Genomic DNA, 16,892 nt, shown 5'->3' on the forward strand with positions numbered 1-16,892 from the left:
ATGGGGGGAGGAAAGTGGGAAACATAGCGGAGGAAGAGAGAGGGGAGAGGAGAAGGGGGGATGAATGCACGACTTAATAAGTATCGTGCGTGCCGACTTCCATTTCCCCCCTCTGACAACACATCATTACCCTCTCCGGGCCCTCTCCCACTCCACCCCCCCAACACCTCCTCCCCCCCCCTCCCACCCCCTCTTCACCTCACCTGGGGTTATTCTTCAGCGCCTCCCTCGCCGCCCACATAGCCGGGAGGGGGTCCTCTCGCAACCGGTCCATGCCCAGGGAGTGAGGGAGGGCCACAGCGGGGGCGGGGGGCCCGGCCTGGTTGGGCTTGGGGTTAGTGCTGCCACCGGCGGGGGGGAGGCCACCGCTGCTACTGCCGCCGGGTGCTGCTACTGCCGCTCCCGGTGGGCCTTCGAGGTGTTGCTGTTGGACGTTGTTGGTTTTCTGTTGGGCGAGTACGTGGAGGGGGTGAAGGTGGATGTACGGGCAGCGGAGAGTGTTAACAATGCAGTACGAATTCCCGTACATGGTTGCAGAGCCAGGGGTTGCAATTTCCTTGCCGTACTTCACGAACATGACGTGCACGCTCTCATAGTTGTCTGCCCTGACCTGGGCCCCCACCCCCCACATGCCCCGCTCTCGCCTTCTTCTCCGCCTCCGCATCCCGGGCGAGTGCGGCGTCCAGTCCCGGCGGTTTGGTGTACATGAAGGAAACAGACTGGACCTCCCTGGAGGGGGGAAAGGGGGTTTGGAGGGGAGGGGGGGGGGAGGATAGGGTGCCTGTGTATGTGTATTTCGGAATAGGGTTGGGGTTGGGGTGAAAGGAGCGGGAAGGGCGGAGGAGGCGTGTGGCGCTGCTTCGGTGGTGGTGGCCAACCCGGCAGTGCGGCGGCTGGGCACAGGGGAGTACCCCCCGGGCAGGTGTCACAGCAACCCCGGTCTCCATCCCCTACATGCCCCCTGCACACGTGCATACATAGGCAGGCGGCTGGCAGAGGTTAAGGCCTAACTTCTGCTCCCGGAGCGTCCTTGTTCAAATCCACCTGCCAACTCCTCGGGTGTTTGAGGAGTGTTGAAATGGGGAGGTGGCCCCCCATCTTATGGACGGTGTAGGACGTGATAAAATCAACTTGCGAGCTGACCAGGAACTAAGTTGAGGCGCCGTTGATCCGCTAGATTTGGTTGGATGCTGGTGGTAAGTTGCTGAATCCAACGAATACATTCTGAAGTCGGATGGGGTGAACGGATTAGGGTGCTCCTCTCGCAGGGGAGAGCAGGGAACTGCCTCGGGAAAGGGCCCCGCTGGTGAAGCTATACCACCCTGTAACAACATACACACGTACATACATACGCACCTGTAACGCTGCTGCTCCGCGGCACTCAGGTACGACAAAGTCTTGAGGTACTCCTGTTCAGCATCGAACTCCGCCTGGGACGGGTGATGAGGGGTGGGGCCGTGTGTGTGTATGTGTGTGTGTGCGAAGGGGTTTCATCCATCAGCCCTCCGCACAGCTCATGCAGCCCTCTTCCCCCCCTTTCCCTCGGGGCCCCACCTGCGCCTTCTCCTTGGCCTTATCCGCCGCATCCTTGTCCTGTTGGGCCTCCCACACCCGGATGCGGTTCCTGAGTGGTACGACCCGGAGGGGGAGCCACCCGGTTGAGCGGTTCCGTTCAATTCTTGATGCGCGCCCATCCCGGAGCCCCTCCCGCCCCTCCCCCCCCTCCACCCTAAGGACAGTACAGCTGTCAGACAGACAGACAGACACTGCGAGGGCGGTCACCTCCCAAGGGGAGTTGGATGGCCCACCTACTTGAAGTTCATGGGGTGGCCAGGGCTGCGGGGAACACAGGGGCCCAGCAGGGGGAGGGGGAGGGGGAGGGGAGGGGGAGGGGAGGGGGAGGGGAGGGGAGGGGGAGGGGAGGGGAGGGGGAGACTTTGTCACTGCGCAATGGGGGACAGGGCGGGCGGGAGGGGAGGGCCCCTCAGCTCGAAGGGTTGGGGGCGGGCCCGGGTACGAAATCAGGAGCGGTGGTGCAGTACTCCATCTCCCCACCCCGTGCTACCTCACAGCGGTACGGCAAATGGTACGGCAGTGGTACGGCAACACACAATGGCAGTATGAATTAGCCGCAGCCACACAGCACTTGTTTTTATTTTGCTGCCCATAGCTAGACGCCCGATCCGTCGCGCCTCAACCCTCACCAGCCGCTTTGCCTCTAGAAACCCCGGGTGTCTGTCTGTCTATCTGTATGTGCGTGTGTGTCACACCTTTTGGTTAAGGAAGTGGTGTGTCCAGGCCATTCCCACCCCGTTCGGGTTCTTGGGGTCGAACCCGTCCTTGGCCCTCTCCAGGTCCGCCCGAACACCTGTGCGCGCGTATGCATGTATGTATGCATGTATGTATGTATGTGTGTATGTGTGTATGTATGTATGTATGTATGTATGTATGTATGTATGTATGTGTGTATGTATGTATGTATGTATGTATGTATGTATGTATGTATGTGTGTGTGTGCGGAGAGGGGGGACACATCCCAGAGGGAAAAGGGGGTTTAGGGGGAACCCAGGAAGAGGAAGCGGGAGGGCGAGAGGGACAGGGGCACCCGGGCCGCTGACCAGAGGGCAGTGACCGGACGTGAGCCAGTCGGTCAAGGGGGGGCTGGGAAATGAAACTGGAAGGGTGGTGGGTGGTGAGCGGTGAGGCGGCTTGCTCAGGTGATGCCTTGGCGGGATGTGTGCGGGCTAGCAGCACCAGCACCCGCAATAGTAGCAGTAGCAACAGCACCGGTAGGGGGAGAGTGGAGGGTGATGCAAAGTGCGTAGACAGGGTTTTAGGAGGGAAGGGAGGTGCACTGGGGGCCCCTAACGGGGTCTGCAACTGCTGGGATGGCCGGAGCCCAAAGCGATGCCGAGCGGGACAAGTGGCGAGCAGTGCCAGTATTGGTCAGAGAGGCAGCATGGCGAGGCGGTGAGGGGTTGCGTCAGCTGGGCGGATAGACATGTGGGAGGGAGGAAATGGGAGGAAAGAGGACGTGCCTGCAACGGCGCCGCGCGCTGGCGGGGCGGGCCCCTTGGGGCCGCGCCCGAAGATGGCATCCATGGCCGCGACCAAGTCAACGCCTCCTCCCTTCTAGCGCCACATAGCACGGTCCTTGGTTTGCAGAGTTCGCGAGGCAAGGGAAATGACGACGCCGATGAAGCTACTGCGATTTCGTATGATTTAAATACGGCTAGATGTCAACACAAATTGAGGAGCCTTTTGGTTGAGCGTTTTTTTATTTAGCGCAGGATTGTGTAGAACCGAGTTCTGAGGAATTCATTGTGGTGAGCCCACAATAACTCTATCATCTAGTATAAAGAAAATCCTTTCAATTTTTAAATCACATCAAAGCGAACTACCGAGCACAACGGTGTCGCAAGACGCTCTTTGTTTGAGACACTTATGAGTCACAGTTGATCGTTAAGGGTTGCACCCGTTCGGGGTGTTGACTGATCAGTTATGACCAAAAGCAACGTGGCCACATTTTCAAACCCGCATGTTCCAGTATGTGAAGGACTTCCGCAGGTAGATGGCTCCCACTGTAGATTACACGAGAATGGTTGGGATCTGTTGCGATGCCGTAATGCCCACAATTCATGCGGCACACATCTGACTCCGCGACATTCCGCGATTTGCCCTGCCCGGCAGTCCTTATTAGTCCATGACCTGCGGATTGTGGATGCGGAGATCATACGCTCTCCCTGACCTCCCATCCGGGCCAGAGCAGGTTCTAGGTTGTGAACGATCAAGGTGCAGTCAGTCAGCTGCACATACGCATACGCGAAACCTTTACTGTGAACCTCGACCTCTCCCGGACCAATTTTCTCTTTAAAATGCGGCGCTATCCGAGGTCCTACTACAGACAGCTATGGACACTGTAGACCTGACCCTGTGTAGATACTCGTGCTGTGCTCGTCCATCACCCCCCGCTGGTCAAGGCCTTCCGCAGCTGTTTGCGTGGTTGGCGAGGGCAGCTGGTCAGGGCAGCTGGTCAGGGGACTGAGGGCCCATGGGAGCCTAAGCTTAAGATCAACTGCACGTTGTCCCACTGCTTAACTGCTGCAAGGTGGCATCCACCCTAGCAACGCATGGCCCACCCCACCCCACCCCACCCCACCTGCCGGGGTTGGGGTGGGGTTTTAGGGTTTTGAGAGGATGGGGACACGCGGTGCTGCCGGTTACATGCGGGGCCGTTCTCGTGACTGATCAAGGAGGTCACGTCCTGGGTCTTAGGTGCGTGTGTGTGTGTGTGTTTATTCACACACAGCTTCCGACAGTTCCTCCTCTGCGACTACCAAGTCCCGGAAACGGCGACCAGCGCTCTCTGGCCACAACTAGCCGCTACCGCACTCAGATGTAAACTCGCAAGGGTGGGCGGGTGGGTGAGGGAACGTAGGCCGAACAGTTGGCCCACACCGCGCCATTTCCTAGCTACCTGCTAGCTACCTGCTTGCAGCAGACTACCAACTTTTTAACCAACCCAGCCAACCAGGGCTGACTTCCACAATCCTCGCAACCAATCACCCTGTACCTCATCCCTCCGATCCTTGGCGGGAACACCCTCTCTCCCCCCAGTCGGAGGTTTCCCCTGCGCCCCCCGGGAAAGCGACTCCTGCACTAGGAAGGAAGTACCACTGGAATGGAGATTCGAAATTCGAATGGCGGGGAAATGGAAACCGACCCGCCAGCACCGCGTGTGTGTATGTATGTATGAATGTATTGTCCGCATAAGCCGGGACCCCCCTGTTCCTCTGGACATCGCCCCAGCCCCTCCACGCCCTGCCCCCCACGTCCACCTCCCTCCCGCCCCCCTCTCCCTAGTCATGGCCGTAGCGCATGTGGCCCTCCGGCCCGCCTCGCAGGAGCGCTGAGGAGGAGGCGCCCTCGTCACCGCGGCCCGCACCGCCGATACCAGGGTGGTTGCGGTCGTAACGGTCATGGCGCTCCTTGTCGTACTGCATGTGCTTCACCTACCGAGGGCGTGGGGGTGAGAAGAGGATGGTGAACAGGGGCCGTACGGCGTGTTTTGTACGGTAGCGGTGATGCCCTTAACACCTGGCTAACTCAGTGGTGGTAATCGGAAGCGAAGGTCGAGGGGGAGGCCAGCAGGGCCCCCTGTCGGCAGCAACGGGTGCCCACGTCTTAAAGCGACTTGGCCACCGAGCCGGGTCGTATTCACTGTGACCGACACACAATTAGCACACCAACCGTCGCATCAACAGATATACGGAACCCACCACCCTCTTCCGGCGGCCTTCCATGATGGGGGTGGTGTGAGTGGGCGGGATTGAGGGAGCGAAGGGCCCGACGTGATGGCCAGGAAGCGGAGAAATGCCCCCCCTCCCTCGTCCCCCCTGGCCCCAGCTCCCCTCGCGACTCGGGGGTAAAGCCCCGCGCCCCAATTGCCCCAACATACGCCCTAATGCCCCCGAGCACTGTTATGTCAGGACTACAACTGCCACTGAGAAGTACCGATATGCAGATGCTGATCCCGTGATATGCCCAGAACACAACAAGTACACCACCCACCTCCCGCATGTGGTCCTGAAGTGCCGTACGGTCATGTGGGCGCCGTCGAGTGGCAGGGATTGGCGGTTGACGGTTGGCATGACGGTAGACGTGGCGGCAGTGGAGGTTGGAGCAGAAGACCACCCAGACGCCAACGTAACAGACATCGTACAATTGTAACATGGTTTCAGCAGGTGGTTGGGCCGGCACAGGAGTAGGCAGGTGGTTTTTGCGGGGGTATGCCCTTGGGTGTGGTGGTAGTGGGGGTCGTCACCGCTACCTCCGGAGGTACCGGTCCATCGCACATTAACCTCTCTGCGGCACACGCTCCCCCCCCCAACCCCCCCAACCCCCACACCCGTCCACACGGCCCCACGCATCCCTATATAAAGCAAGACAACAATAAGCACCCCGACAACAGGGGAGGGGGCAGAGGAGGCGGCGGCGGCGGAGGGAAAGCAACGCAGGCAGGGGTGCACGTGCTGGCTGACCAGGCCCTAGTATCTGCTGCTGCCCTAGGTGGTGGTGGTAGTGGTGGTGGTGGTGGTGTTCATGCGGGTGAGAGTTCGTCCGAAAACATAGTCCCAGGCCGCTAGATCCAGCAGGGTGAGGTCCTGGAGGGGCCGCGACCCCACCCCACCCCACCCCACGCGACGATGTGCAGCAAGCAATACACCTGGGGTTGGGGTTTACGGGGTTGGGGTTGCACACCGGGGCCTCTCCCGGGGCCCTGAGGTGTGTGGAGGAGGTTTGCTGACAGGGGCAGGGGCACAGCCCTTCCCCCGCAGGCGGGCCTTACATCTCAGCAATACCACCTTTCCAGAAGCATCGATCACCATCCCCGGCACCGGGGCTTCGGTCGGCCACACGCCCCGCCCGCACCCCAAGTGATCCGCCGCACCACATCCCCTCCCCCCCGTCACCCTTCAGCCCTTCCGGCCCTCCAGTGGCCGCTCAGCCTTTAGTCTACCAATGACTCTCAGCCGCACACCCCTACCACAACGACAAACTCAAGTACAAACACACAATTACCAATCAAGTGCAAGCTCACGTCCACACACACCCCACCGCTCTCCGGTATCTCCCTGACGGCCGTATCGGGTGAAACAACACAGTCGCGCGGCTCGGGGCGGGAACTCCCACTGAGGCCTGCCTGCTTGCATTTGTTCGTCAGGCCACCCAACACCGCCCCGCAACAGACCAGCTGAGCCACCCACCTTGAGCTCCTCCTTGCTCATCCCCTCTGCGCCAACCGGGTGCTCTTGGGGCCGGAGCTGCTGGGGCTCCTCGTGCACCAGCCGGTTGCGGATGGCGCGAGGAACGTCATGGCCAAACTCAACACCAGGGGGAGAAATCCCCGCGGGTGCCTGGAAACGGAGAAAGGGCGCAGCAACAGCAACAGGATGGCAGAATAGAAACTGGCAGGAGGTCCCCTTTTCGACGTTATCCAACAATGGTGTCGGTGTCTGGCGGCGCATGGCGCCGCAATATTTGCATGGGAAAAACGGCGTAGGACCCAGACAGCTAAACTCTTTCAACAAATTCATAATTTAGCATAGAAGGATTTATGATATCCGAGGAGGCATTCGGTGGTGCAAAGGAACGGTGATATTGCGCGCGGCTGTTGACCCACGGGACATTCGAGCAAAATTTGTTTATCCAGCTGCTGGGCTAGTGGATAGAGAAGATAAATCGGGTTACAGCAGCAATCCGCATTCTTCCGGAAGGGGACGACCTAAAGGTGACATCCTTACCGTCATATCGTCGCTTTGTTGGATGGCGTCAACGAGCTCCTGCGGGGGCTTGAGCTCCTTGGTCGGCGCCTGCACGACCACCGTCAGGAGGGAGGCGCGATATTGAACCCTAATACCATTACGAAATTGAAAGGGCGAAGAAGTTGGCAAGATGCTTTGGGAGCGTCAGGCGGGGTTCCCCGTCTGGGAGCCGCGTGCGATGCGCGCTATGCGCGTCATATCTCACCAGCTTACCATGTTTTAGAAACACAAACCCAAATGTCTTTCTCAAAGTATGGAGAGTAAATAAGTACAAGACGGAGGCTCGCTGCATCGCGGAGCATAAATCTCGTGCTTGGTTCTGTCCGTTGCTGTCCGTACCATACGTCAACTGCACGCACGTCATCAGGCGGGAAATTGACCATGGCGGCAAAATGCGCCTACAAGAGACATTTCACTCAATATTTTCTTACTTTGTCGGAGAGCACAGCTGCCCACTCAATCGTGATTATTCAAATACTTTTTCTCGTTACTGTATGATATCGTTGGTACACGCCTTGCCGATAGCTTAAAAGTTCATAAGGTGAAATGTCCGAGGCTGCTGCAGACACGGGCGCTGAAGTTGCCGTGCTTGATATCGAAGCTGCGGCAGCGAAATTGAAGCAGGGCAAGGACCTTATTGATGATGACCCAGAGAAGGCTGTAGAACTGCTCTGCGCGGCCGTGCGCTCTTACGAAAAACATTTCGGAGCTGAGGCAATCGAATGCGCGCCAGTTTACATGTACTACGGGATTGCGCTTTACGAAGTTGCAAGAAGCGCCACAGACGCGTTGGGCACCACCAAGACCACCGTCGAGCCTATTTCTGACCAGAAGGCCGACCAAACTGCAGCCTTGCCCAAACCTGCCGCTACTGCTGATGAGGCTGGGGACAAGAGCAGCGTGCCTGGTAAGGCCACAGGCTCTTGCGAGAGTGATTATAAAAATAAAAGCTTTGCCAACATAAAGATAGGATCACCCCTGCAGCTGGAAGGAAATCTCACCTTTCCCTTTTGTAACCACCCGTACTCAATGCAACCCATCAGCGACGGGATCATCTGTGGGGTTATCTCATCTTTCCTTCATTAGTCCCACTCCCCTCACCAGGAGATGGCAAAAGCGACGCTACGGCAGGCCCATCGGAGCCCTCAGCCCTAGACGACCAAAAGGCCGTAGAGCCTAATGATGCAGCTGGTTCCGATGATAAGAAGAACACTGGCGAAGATGGGGACAAGGCTGCCGAGGATGGGCCCGCGGAGGGTGGCGATGGCGACGGCGAGGAGATGGAGGAGGAGGCTGACGGCGCCGAGCAAGGGGAGGAGGAGGAGGGCGGTGATGCGAAGGCCGAAGATGACCCAGATGCTGATGACATGAAGCTAGCGTGGGACATGCTGGAGGTGGCTCGTGTAATTTACAGCAAGCAGTCCCATCCGGAGGAGCACCGCGACCGGCTGGCTGAGGTGCACAAGGCACTGGGAGACATAAAGAGCGAGCAGGAGCGGTTTGAAGAAGCGGGTGCGTGGCTGAGGGCTTGGGATGCGCCAGGAACCAGTGTGAGCGACTGCGTGTTGGCTTTGGGGCTGTCCTAGGGCGTTCGGCTGCGGCTGACCATGTGCGAGATGTGGGCGAGGATTAATCTAGTTTTGGTTCCTGCGGCTGGTGGCGTCAGTGCAGTTGGCGTGCAGCAGCGCATGCGCATGACAGCCCTTAGTCTCTGCGCATGTGTAGCATGCATGCGGCTTTTAGCGTTCAGTGGATCCGTACGGCGTTCGGCCATCCAACTCTTCCCCGCTAAAAGTGCCCACTTGAGCCCTGCACCATCCCGTTCCGACCTGACGCCGCCCATGTGCGTTACCCATCTCTTCCCCTCCCTCCCCCCTTCGTCGCATATGATTTCCCCCCTCGTCCCGATGGAGATGCTTCCTTGCATGGCAGTTTAATCATTTAGCCCTCACCCCAATGATGATCTCCCAAACCCGCACCCGTTACAACCCCTTTGTCCCTGCAGTCGACTGCTACAAGCAGAGTCTGCAGCACCTGGAGGCCATGCAGACCCGCAACAACCGCCGCCTGGCGGAGGTGCAGTACAAACTGTCTGTCGTACTGACGTACCTGGAGCAGCACGAGGAGGCTCTGGCAGTTACGCAGGCGGCCCTGAATTCCCTGGAAGCGGCTGTAGCGGAAACGGAGGAGAAGTTGTGTGCACTGCCCACGGATGGGTCGGGTGGTGAGGCAGCGGATGAGGAGGGGCGGCGGTTGCAGGCCGTGTCGGATGACTTGCGGTCGGTGATTGGAGAGCTGCACTGGAACATCAACGGCCTCAAGGAAACCATTGCCAACGATAACTCGCTCAAGGAGGCGCTCAGGTGGGGGCAGGGGAGACGAGGAAAGAGGGGTGGCGGAGTTTTGCGAAGCAGTGCTGATCGGGTTCTTGTGGTGGCTGGAGCTGTGCGTCATGTCTTGGTTGGTGGGACATGGGACGCTGACATGGGAAACTGACGACGTCGTTTGGGGATCGACTGCAGCTTAGGGTCGATTGCGGATTTGAAAGCTTGTCTGAATGAGGTGTGTAGGGGCGGTTGGGGCCATGTGCACAGTGCCCATTTCCCAAGGCCGTTGGGAAGGTTCAAGCACTGCAAAACAGAGGATGTGGCACCGCCCTGCCTTTGCGTAACATCCCTCGCTGGGTGTGTATGTAACAGCGCCACCATATTACCCCCCTTTGCAAACCTTGAAGGCAAGCCTTCCTCAAGGCGAATGGCGGCAGCGGCTCGGACGCTGCTGCTGGTCTGACGGCCGCACTGGCTGCGGGGGTAGCCACATCGAGCTCCTTCGCTGCGCCCTCCAAACCTGGGCCAACTGGCCAGCCTGTCTCACTAGGCACTGTAGGGCGAGGCAGCAAGCGCATCACGCTGCAGCCCACCAGCACGACGGCGGCCAATGGCACTGCGGCTCCAGCTGCGGTCCCTATCTCCGCACCCAAGCGGACACTGGATGATCTCATGGGTGGGGAACCGGCAGCTGGGGGATTGACCTCCACTGGCTTTGAGGCTGTGGCGGTGGTGGAGGCGCGGGAGGAGGGACAGCCGCAGGCGGCCAAGAAGGCGCGGGTGGAGGAGGCGGAGGCAGCGATGGAGGCGGCGGAGTCATAGATAGGGTGATCGCCCGGGCGTTTCTCGAGGGGACGGTTCGGGGGTCCAGTGCGGGGAGGGTTTCTGGCTTTCTGAGTGCGGTTGCCCACCTGGCGACACATGCAGGCTTTGTTCAAACGTGTGTTTAGCGGCCGGATGTAGTATAAGGAAATTCGATGCAGCCTTTGTTCTTTCAGAGTCAAGTGCAGCAGGAAGCACAGGCTTGGACGCGTGTGAGGGCTATTCCAAAATGTAGCTGGAGCATTCACGCGCCGTAGTACACCAAGGAAAGTGACTTACAAGCTGAAATGGATTTTAGATAGGACTCGGATAGTGACGATGGTGGAATGAATTACTTATAGATGCGCAGGCGGCGGGGTTGCGACGTGTTATCTAAGATTAGCTGATGTTTACGTACATGTGAGCAGGAGCCAACAAAAAAGGCATACAAGGTGAATCCGCGTCCTGCTTGCCGTCGTTTTTATCAAGGGACAGGGATTTCAGCGGGAGCTTGTCAATGCAAGGAGGATTCAGGGGCCCACAAGGTCTGCACTACTGCGGAGCTTACCGACGATGTCACCTGAGGGATGGTTACAGGATGCTCGCAAAACGTTTCCGTCCTGAAAACAAATCGTATGCCGCTTTGTCAAATCAACGCAACAGTAAAACATCCCGAGCCCAAACTGCGCCCGACAAGTACAACTCCAGTAGGAAAACAGCGGTAGTCTTACACTTTTTAGGCGTTCATGCTGCCATGCCATCGCGTACAACTTCCTACAGCCATGTTGTGCCAAAAGGCATCGCCCTTAGTCTCCTATCTTTCAGATCCGCCTATGTGTCCGGATAGTCAAGGGCCTGACTGCCGTGCTTCCTCAATTCCACACCGGCTCGCGGCCGCTTCCTGCGGCTTATCTGGTGGCCAGAGCGCCGCGCCTCTGGAAAAAAGCACGCCGCGAAAGGTCACCACCCTAAGCTATCTTATGCCCCGCGCTGGCAATTGATTCCCTAAGTCCGTGCCTACGTGCAGCACGCGAGCGGCTGCACCAACCAAGCCACTAGAAAAGTGAGTAAGAAAATTAAAAACAAATGACTCGATGAACACCACAACACAAGGACCGAATCACTTGTGCAACATCGCCCGGCAGGATCCTTTACAGGAGTATGGCCCTGCACCGTTAAAAGGCCGCTCACCCTACCACAAGCTCCCGTACAGCCTTATTCATGTGGTCATATAGCACCCGCCTGGTGGGCCCTCCGCTCCGTGGCCAGCCCCTCTCTACTGCCGCACAGAGGTCCCCAACCAGCTCCTCCGCCGAGCAGTGCGAGGGTGTACGGCGGAGTAGCGCCTCACACTCCTCTGCCAGCTGCGGGGAGGAGGCGAACAGGTAGCGCATTACAACCTTAAGACGACCAAATGCACGACTCGCTGCATCAGCTTCACTGGAGGTGCCAGAAGAGGCGGCTTCACAGCCAGCGGCTGCGGCGGCCGCTGCTGCTGCCTCCAGTGATGGGGTCACCGATCCCCCATACCCTCCTCCGCTCTTGTCCTGTCCCGCGATTGTCCGTACTGTCCGTGTCGACATGACATGGCTGGCGTAGGTTCGGAGAAAGTTTTGCACCAGCTCTGGTTCGCGGCCCTGCCACCAGCCGCAGCCTCCGGAAGGGCTGGCAGCAGCGGAGGATGCCGCCAACGGCGCCGCTGCAGGCGGAAGGGGCCCCATCGCGGCGGGCTCCTCGCCGAAGCTGTGTCGGATGCGATGGAAGATGAGCGGGTCGTGCACTGCGCCGCGCCCGATCATGAGGCCGTGGCAACCCGTCTCCCGCAGCAGCTGGTGGGCTCGCTCTACAGAGACCACGTCGCCGTTGCCAACCTGCATGAGGAAGGAGGCGAAGTGAACGTGTAACAGGGCTGAGAGGTGCGCTTGAAAAGGAACTTGGGCCCGGGAGGAGGGGGGGGGGCTGTCGTAGGGAAAGGGGAAGGGGGCGACAGATGTCTAAGGTTGAGTAGATTCATCCCCATGTCCAAATCCGCCCGGGTAACAAGCACCGGTACATCCGCGGAGATGCACGACGTCGATGCCCCTGCGGCCGTTGCCACGCACTAGCCCCTTCCCTTCTCTTTACTTTCACTCCCTATCCCAAAGCCCAGTCCATACCAGCCGCCGCATTCCCAGTTCCCCACTAACACACCAGTTTCCCACCGTCCTCACCACAGGTATTTCCAGCAGCTCCACCGCCCGGGCTATGAGGCCCCACTCGGCAGCCCCCGAGTAGGCCTGCCTCCGGGTGCGGGGGTGCAGAGTCACGAAGGCTGCACCCGCCTCCTGCGGCGTGCGTATGTATGTATATATGTGTTGTATGTGTGTGTATGTATGTATGTATGTATGTATGGCTTACATTACACTGTTGGCTGCCAGGGGCCGAAGCCTAAACACAGCGCAAGGGTCGGGAGTATGTATGTATGTATGTGGTAGCAGACGGAGGGACGGAGGAAATACCGGTGAAGGGTTGAGGGTGAAGCCGGAAGCCAACGGGGCTGACGGCGGGAGCAGCGGGGAACCCACGGTGCAGTGTGGGGAATGGTGAGGAAGCAGGAGGCTGCAAGGAAGGGGGGAGGACGGGGAGCAGCAGCCCAGCGCTCGAATCACAGCCCAGACAACCCATACAGATTGACCTGTTGACGTCGACCAACCCTCCGGGTCCCGTGCCGCCCTACCTCCCCCCCCGCCCGCTCCGCTCACCTGCGCCGCGAGCAGGTTGTCTTCCAGGAGAGACGTGTCGTCGAAGCCAGCTCGGAGTTTGACCGACACGGGCGCCGCACCGTCCACCTGGCGCACCATCTCTGCCACTACCTGCCCCAGCAGGTGGGGCGTCCTCAACAGGGAGCTACCCGCCCCTCTGCCGGTGACGGTGTTGGCGGGGCAGCCGCAGTTCAGGTCCACCCGGGGGGCACCACGGACCTGCGGGCGGGGGGGGGGCTAGGGGGTGAGGAGCAATACGAAGCTGTGCAGGGGGGAGACAATCCCTGAGCCGGCTCACATTAGGGGGTGAGGCAAGGGGGATACAGAACGGAGTTTCAGCCCGAGACGGTCAGCATACTGAGTGGCCCAGTAGCCTGGGGCAGTGTGTTTTTGATTGAACGTGTCAGTGCGTCGGGGTGAATGCACTGCAGGAGAGCCAGCATCCATGGTGGACCACACCCATCAGGATTGGATGACGCAACCAGCATAGGCAGCACCCACCCAACCACCCGCACCAACACTTCGCGGCTGGCCCATCCCCGACGCTCCCATTCGCCCTCACCAAACTTCCCGCCGCGGCATGCTGACACCAGCAACGGTGGACACACACACACACACACACACACACACCACGCTGCCAAACCACAAAGTATCCCCATCATTCCCAAATCGCTGTACTACTCATCGGCCGAACCTCCAGGTCCTAATGCTTACTAGCGCACACACAAGCTCCGTTAGCCATCGGCAGCCGAAAGGGCATTCAGGCAATTCATCCACACACCATACGCACCTCACCCCCATCCTCAATTCCATGGGGAGATCCATTCCAGGACCTAAACCCTCATTCCACCATCGGCACATCGGCAAATCTTACGACATTGCTCGTCACCTCCTTGGATGGCCCCCATCACTTACCTACCTGCACCAGGTACTTGGCCGCCAAGCCCATGAGCTCGGGATTGCTTCCCATGATCTGGACCCCCAGCGGCACCTGCCCCAGCTCCCCAGCCTCGTACCAGCAGGAGACGCCCCGGATGGAGCCAAGCGGATTCTCGCTGCGGCCGGGGATGCGGATGAACTCTGGGGGGCCAGGCGCGATGTCATGTGTAAGCGTATGTGTGCTTATGCGTGATGCGTCTCGGCAGCAACACAAGCCCACCGCGCCCGCATGCGGATATGCAGACCGACCTAAGTAAGGGGGTTCTTTGCCATGGAGGCCCATGTGCGTATGTATGTATGCATGTATGTATGCATGCAAGTGTGCGTTGTGCTTATTGTGGTCACTGTGTGTTTTTGGTAGGCCGTTTATGGCGGCCCGGCTACCGGAGGGAAGGGGCAGAACACGGATTATGGATGAACAGCACAGGAAGCGACTTCGGGCCCAGCTGAGATTAACCATGGCCAAGTGGCTGCAAAGGCGGCGCGGCGGGATATGTAATCCAAAAACTCTTTATTCCGCAAGCCTTAGGCGCCAACCATTTCTGCAGCTACCCCTGTCTAGAACTTCATCCTCACATACCTGTGCACGCTTCATCGAATCCGCCGATTACTGCAAGGAACGCACGCCGAAAAGCCCTATCGGCCAGGTTCTCCATCGGTGCCAGGAACAGCATTGGACAAACACGATGATCGTACTTGTACTGTATCAAGCGGCTGACATAATCTATGGGTAGTCGCAAAGGAGTGCCGACCTTCGCCCCAGCCAAGACGCGTGCTGTAGGAAAAACATTGGCCCCTGTGCTTCCATGTAGCCTGGACAATCCAAAATGCACAAGTCCTGTGTGCTGAGAGCCCTCCTTTCCAGATGTTCGGCCTTCTGCACGTTCCCCTTTCAAACTGCACCGTCCGAAAAGCGACAAGGAGAGCATGCAGGCTAATTATCTCTAACCGCTTAAGGAGAAGGGGGCTTTATCTTCTAGGTATCTCAATTAAAAAGATATATACTTAGTGTCAAGGGTTTATAAATGACTTTCACAGAAAAAACAAGTTTGTATTCCTTCTTATTTATGTATCGTCCTGGCTGGCAGGCCCTCCGATCAGCTTCGCATGCGCAAGGCCAGAGCATGCAGCATCCCTTCGATCGGATGTGTTGCTACAACAGGTTGCTACGCGCGTACTTGTTGCCTTCCTTCGGTCCTAAACGGCCTCCGGTTCGGCGCTGTCGCCATTTTGCGGTCCAGCAGAGCTTGGACCTTGTGTTCACCGGCCCTGTCCGGGATGGAATGCCCTTTGCCGTCCTAAGCAGCGTGACCCATTATATCAGCTTGCTTCCTAGCAAGGACAACAGCTACTGTCCTCCCGTCCTACGGTACTGGTAATGAGTAAAGGCCGAACAGCTAGGGTCAAACATGGAGAGACCACTTTTGGCGCCTAAAGAATGCTTTGCAGTGCGTATCGAAATCCATGTTCAGCGTGCACGTCACAGCATTTATACAGTCGCCACTGAGTTATCCCTGCATCACAAACTTGTATGAAACTTGCAAGCAGGTGTAGCAAATCATTCATGCCAATCTGTGCAGGTGCAGATAGCTGTTAAGCGCATGTGTTGCAGGTGTGCCATGTCTGTATCCTGCGATCTCTGTTAGGTAAGCGCCCTGTCCCACGGACAGGACAGGGATACGGCGTGCGTACGGCATCAAGATTTGCTTGCAAAACAAAAGCGCTGGTTGCCTATGCTTTCAGTATCAGTTCTCTCCTTTGTGCAGCAGAGTCTGATCACCTTACGAACATCTAAAATGGCTTTCGCTCTCGCCACCTCGCGCGAGGCTCTGCAGGTCGCATGCAAGGCGACCGGCAAGAAGGCCGCTGCTAAGGTCCGTTTTATTTCGACACCATTTATTTTATCAGCGTACCTTACATAGACGCACATACGTATTTGCAGTGTCCTCTGGCTAACCAGAGACGTTTGTCCCGTTCGCAACATCTTTACAGCCGGCTGCCCCCAAGAGCTCTGGTATCGAGTGGTATGGCCCGAACCGCGCTAAGTGGCTCGGTAGGTTATCCTGGAGATCCGAGGAGATCCGATATGCAGCGGGTGTAGCGCGTATCGGAGGGCCGGAATAATCGGTCGGTCTCGTGCATGGTCCTCCTTTCGGCGCAACATGCCGCAGCGTCAGGTTTCTGTGCGCAGGCTGCTCTCTCGGTCCTTTGCTGACATCGCGCGATGCATGCTGCGATGAAGGGCACAGGTTGCGTCTTTCCCCCTTTCGCGACCTGCCGTTCAGTAGCCCGCTGCCGCCGTATGTCCGCTTTCCCCTTCTGTGCCCACATCGGACAGGCCCCTACAGCGAGAATGCCACCCCTGCCTACCTGACTGGCGAGTTCCCCGGTGACTACGGCTGGGACACTGCCGGCCTGTCCGCTGACCCGGAGACGTTCAAGCGCTACCGCGAGCTGGAGCTGATCCATGCGCGCTGGGCCATGCTTGGCGCTCTGGGCTGCCTGACCCCCGAGCTGCTGTCCAAGAACGGCGTGCAGTTCGGTGAGGCTGTGTGGTTCAAGGCCGGCGCTCAGATCTTCCAGGAGGGCGGCCTGGACTACCTGGGCAACCCGTCGCTGGTGCACGCTCAGAACATCGTCGCGACGCTGGCGTGTCAGGTGGGCGGGAGGGACGTGGCTGCATGCTTAGGAATGTGTCCGGTCGCCTTACTTGTTAGCTGGCTAGGTGAAACAAGTGGGGCGCGGCAACTGTGCTGCCA

At 58.6% G+C, this 16,892-nt stretch overlaps 5 protein-coding genes across 5 annotated transcripts in view; 2 read left to right on the plus strand and 3 right to left on the minus strand.

Moving 5' to 3' along the window:
* VOLCADRAFT_120002 (uncharacterized protein) overlaps positions 1-1,836 on the minus strand; it is a gene marked incomplete at both ends in the record, with an annotated part of 2,729 nt that extends 893 nt beyond the window's left edge. The window contains 5 exons of the mRNA XM_002958570.1: positions 204-445; positions 630-729; positions 1,357-1,430; positions 1,555-1,624; positions 1,813-1,836. Coding sequence (XP_002958616.1) covers positions 204-445; positions 630-729; positions 1,357-1,430; positions 1,555-1,624; positions 1,813-1,835 — 509 coding nt within the window. The remainder of the gene's footprint in view (positions 1-203; positions 446-629; positions 730-1,356; positions 1,431-1,554; positions 1,625-1,812) is intronic.
* A 4,931-nt stretch (positions 1,837-6,767) lies between these two features.
* Positions 6,768-7,541, minus strand: VOLCADRAFT_120003 (uncharacterized protein; the record flags this gene model as incomplete). Its single annotated transcript, XM_002958571.1, has 3 exons — positions 6,768-6,917; positions 7,305-7,373; positions 7,539-7,541. Coding segments are annotated over 3 exons (222 nt in total), but the record flags the coding sequence as incomplete, so codon positions are not given.
* Positions 7,542-7,768: 227 nt separating this feature from the next.
* VOLCADRAFT_108214 (uncharacterized protein) lies at positions 7,769-10,985 on the plus strand. Its single transcript, XM_002958549.1, has 4 exons — positions 7,769-8,232; positions 8,430-8,837; positions 9,331-9,688; positions 10,060-10,985. The coding sequence occupies exons 1-4, from the start codon at positions 7,872-7,874 to the stop codon at positions 10,472-10,474; spliced, it is 1,542 nt and encodes a 513-aa protein (XP_002958595.1). The 5' UTR covers positions 7,769-7,871; the 3' UTR covers positions 10,475-10,985.
* Positions 10,986-11,640: 655 nt separating this feature from the next.
* Positions 11,641-15,149, minus strand: VOLCADRAFT_108215 (uncharacterized protein; the record flags this gene model as incomplete). Its single annotated transcript, XM_002958572.1, has 5 exons — positions 14,714-15,149; positions 14,114-14,274; positions 13,195-13,413; positions 12,664-12,777; positions 11,641-12,324 (listed from the first exon to the last, which is right to left on the minus strand). Exons 1-5 carry the CDS (start codon positions 15,060-15,062, stop codon positions 11,641-11,643), a joined length of 1,527 nt encoding a protein of 508 aa, XP_002958618.1. The 5' UTR covers positions 15,063-15,149.
* Positions 15,150-15,879: 730 nt separating this feature from the next.
* The window catches only part of VOLCADRAFT_84524 (uncharacterized protein), a 7,815-nt gene continuing 6,802 nt past the window's right edge, over positions 15,880-16,892 (plus strand). The window contains exon 1 of the mRNA XM_002958550.1: positions 15,880-16,007. Coding sequence (XP_002958596.1) covers positions 15,930-16,007 — 78 coding nt within the window. The 5' untranslated portion in view covers positions 15,880-15,929. The remainder of the gene's footprint in view (positions 16,008-16,892) is intronic.

The sequence above is a fragment of the Volvox carteri genome (genome assembly GCF_000143455.1).
Source record: "Volvox carteri f. nagariensis unplaced genomic scaffold VOLCAscaffold_98, whole genome shotgun sequence".
In the NCBI taxonomy this organism is placed as follows: Eukaryota; Viridiplantae; Chlorophyta; class Chlorophyceae; order Chlamydomonadales; family Volvocaceae; genus Volvox; species Volvox carteri.

Coding starts and splice junctions, on each gene's coding strand:
- VOLCADRAFT_108214 (XM_002958549.1), top strand. CDS start 7,872: ATGTCCGAGGCTGCTGCAGACACGGGCGCTGAAGTTGCCGTGCTTGAT. Junction 8,838..9,330: donor GGAGCGGTTTGAAGAAGCGG/GTGCGTGGCTGA, acceptor TTGTCCCTGCAG/TCGACTGCTACAAGCAGAGT. Junction 9,689..10,059: donor TCGCTCAAGGAGGCGCTCAG/GTGGGGGCAGGG, acceptor CAAACCTTGAAG/GCAAGCCTTCCTCAAGGCGA.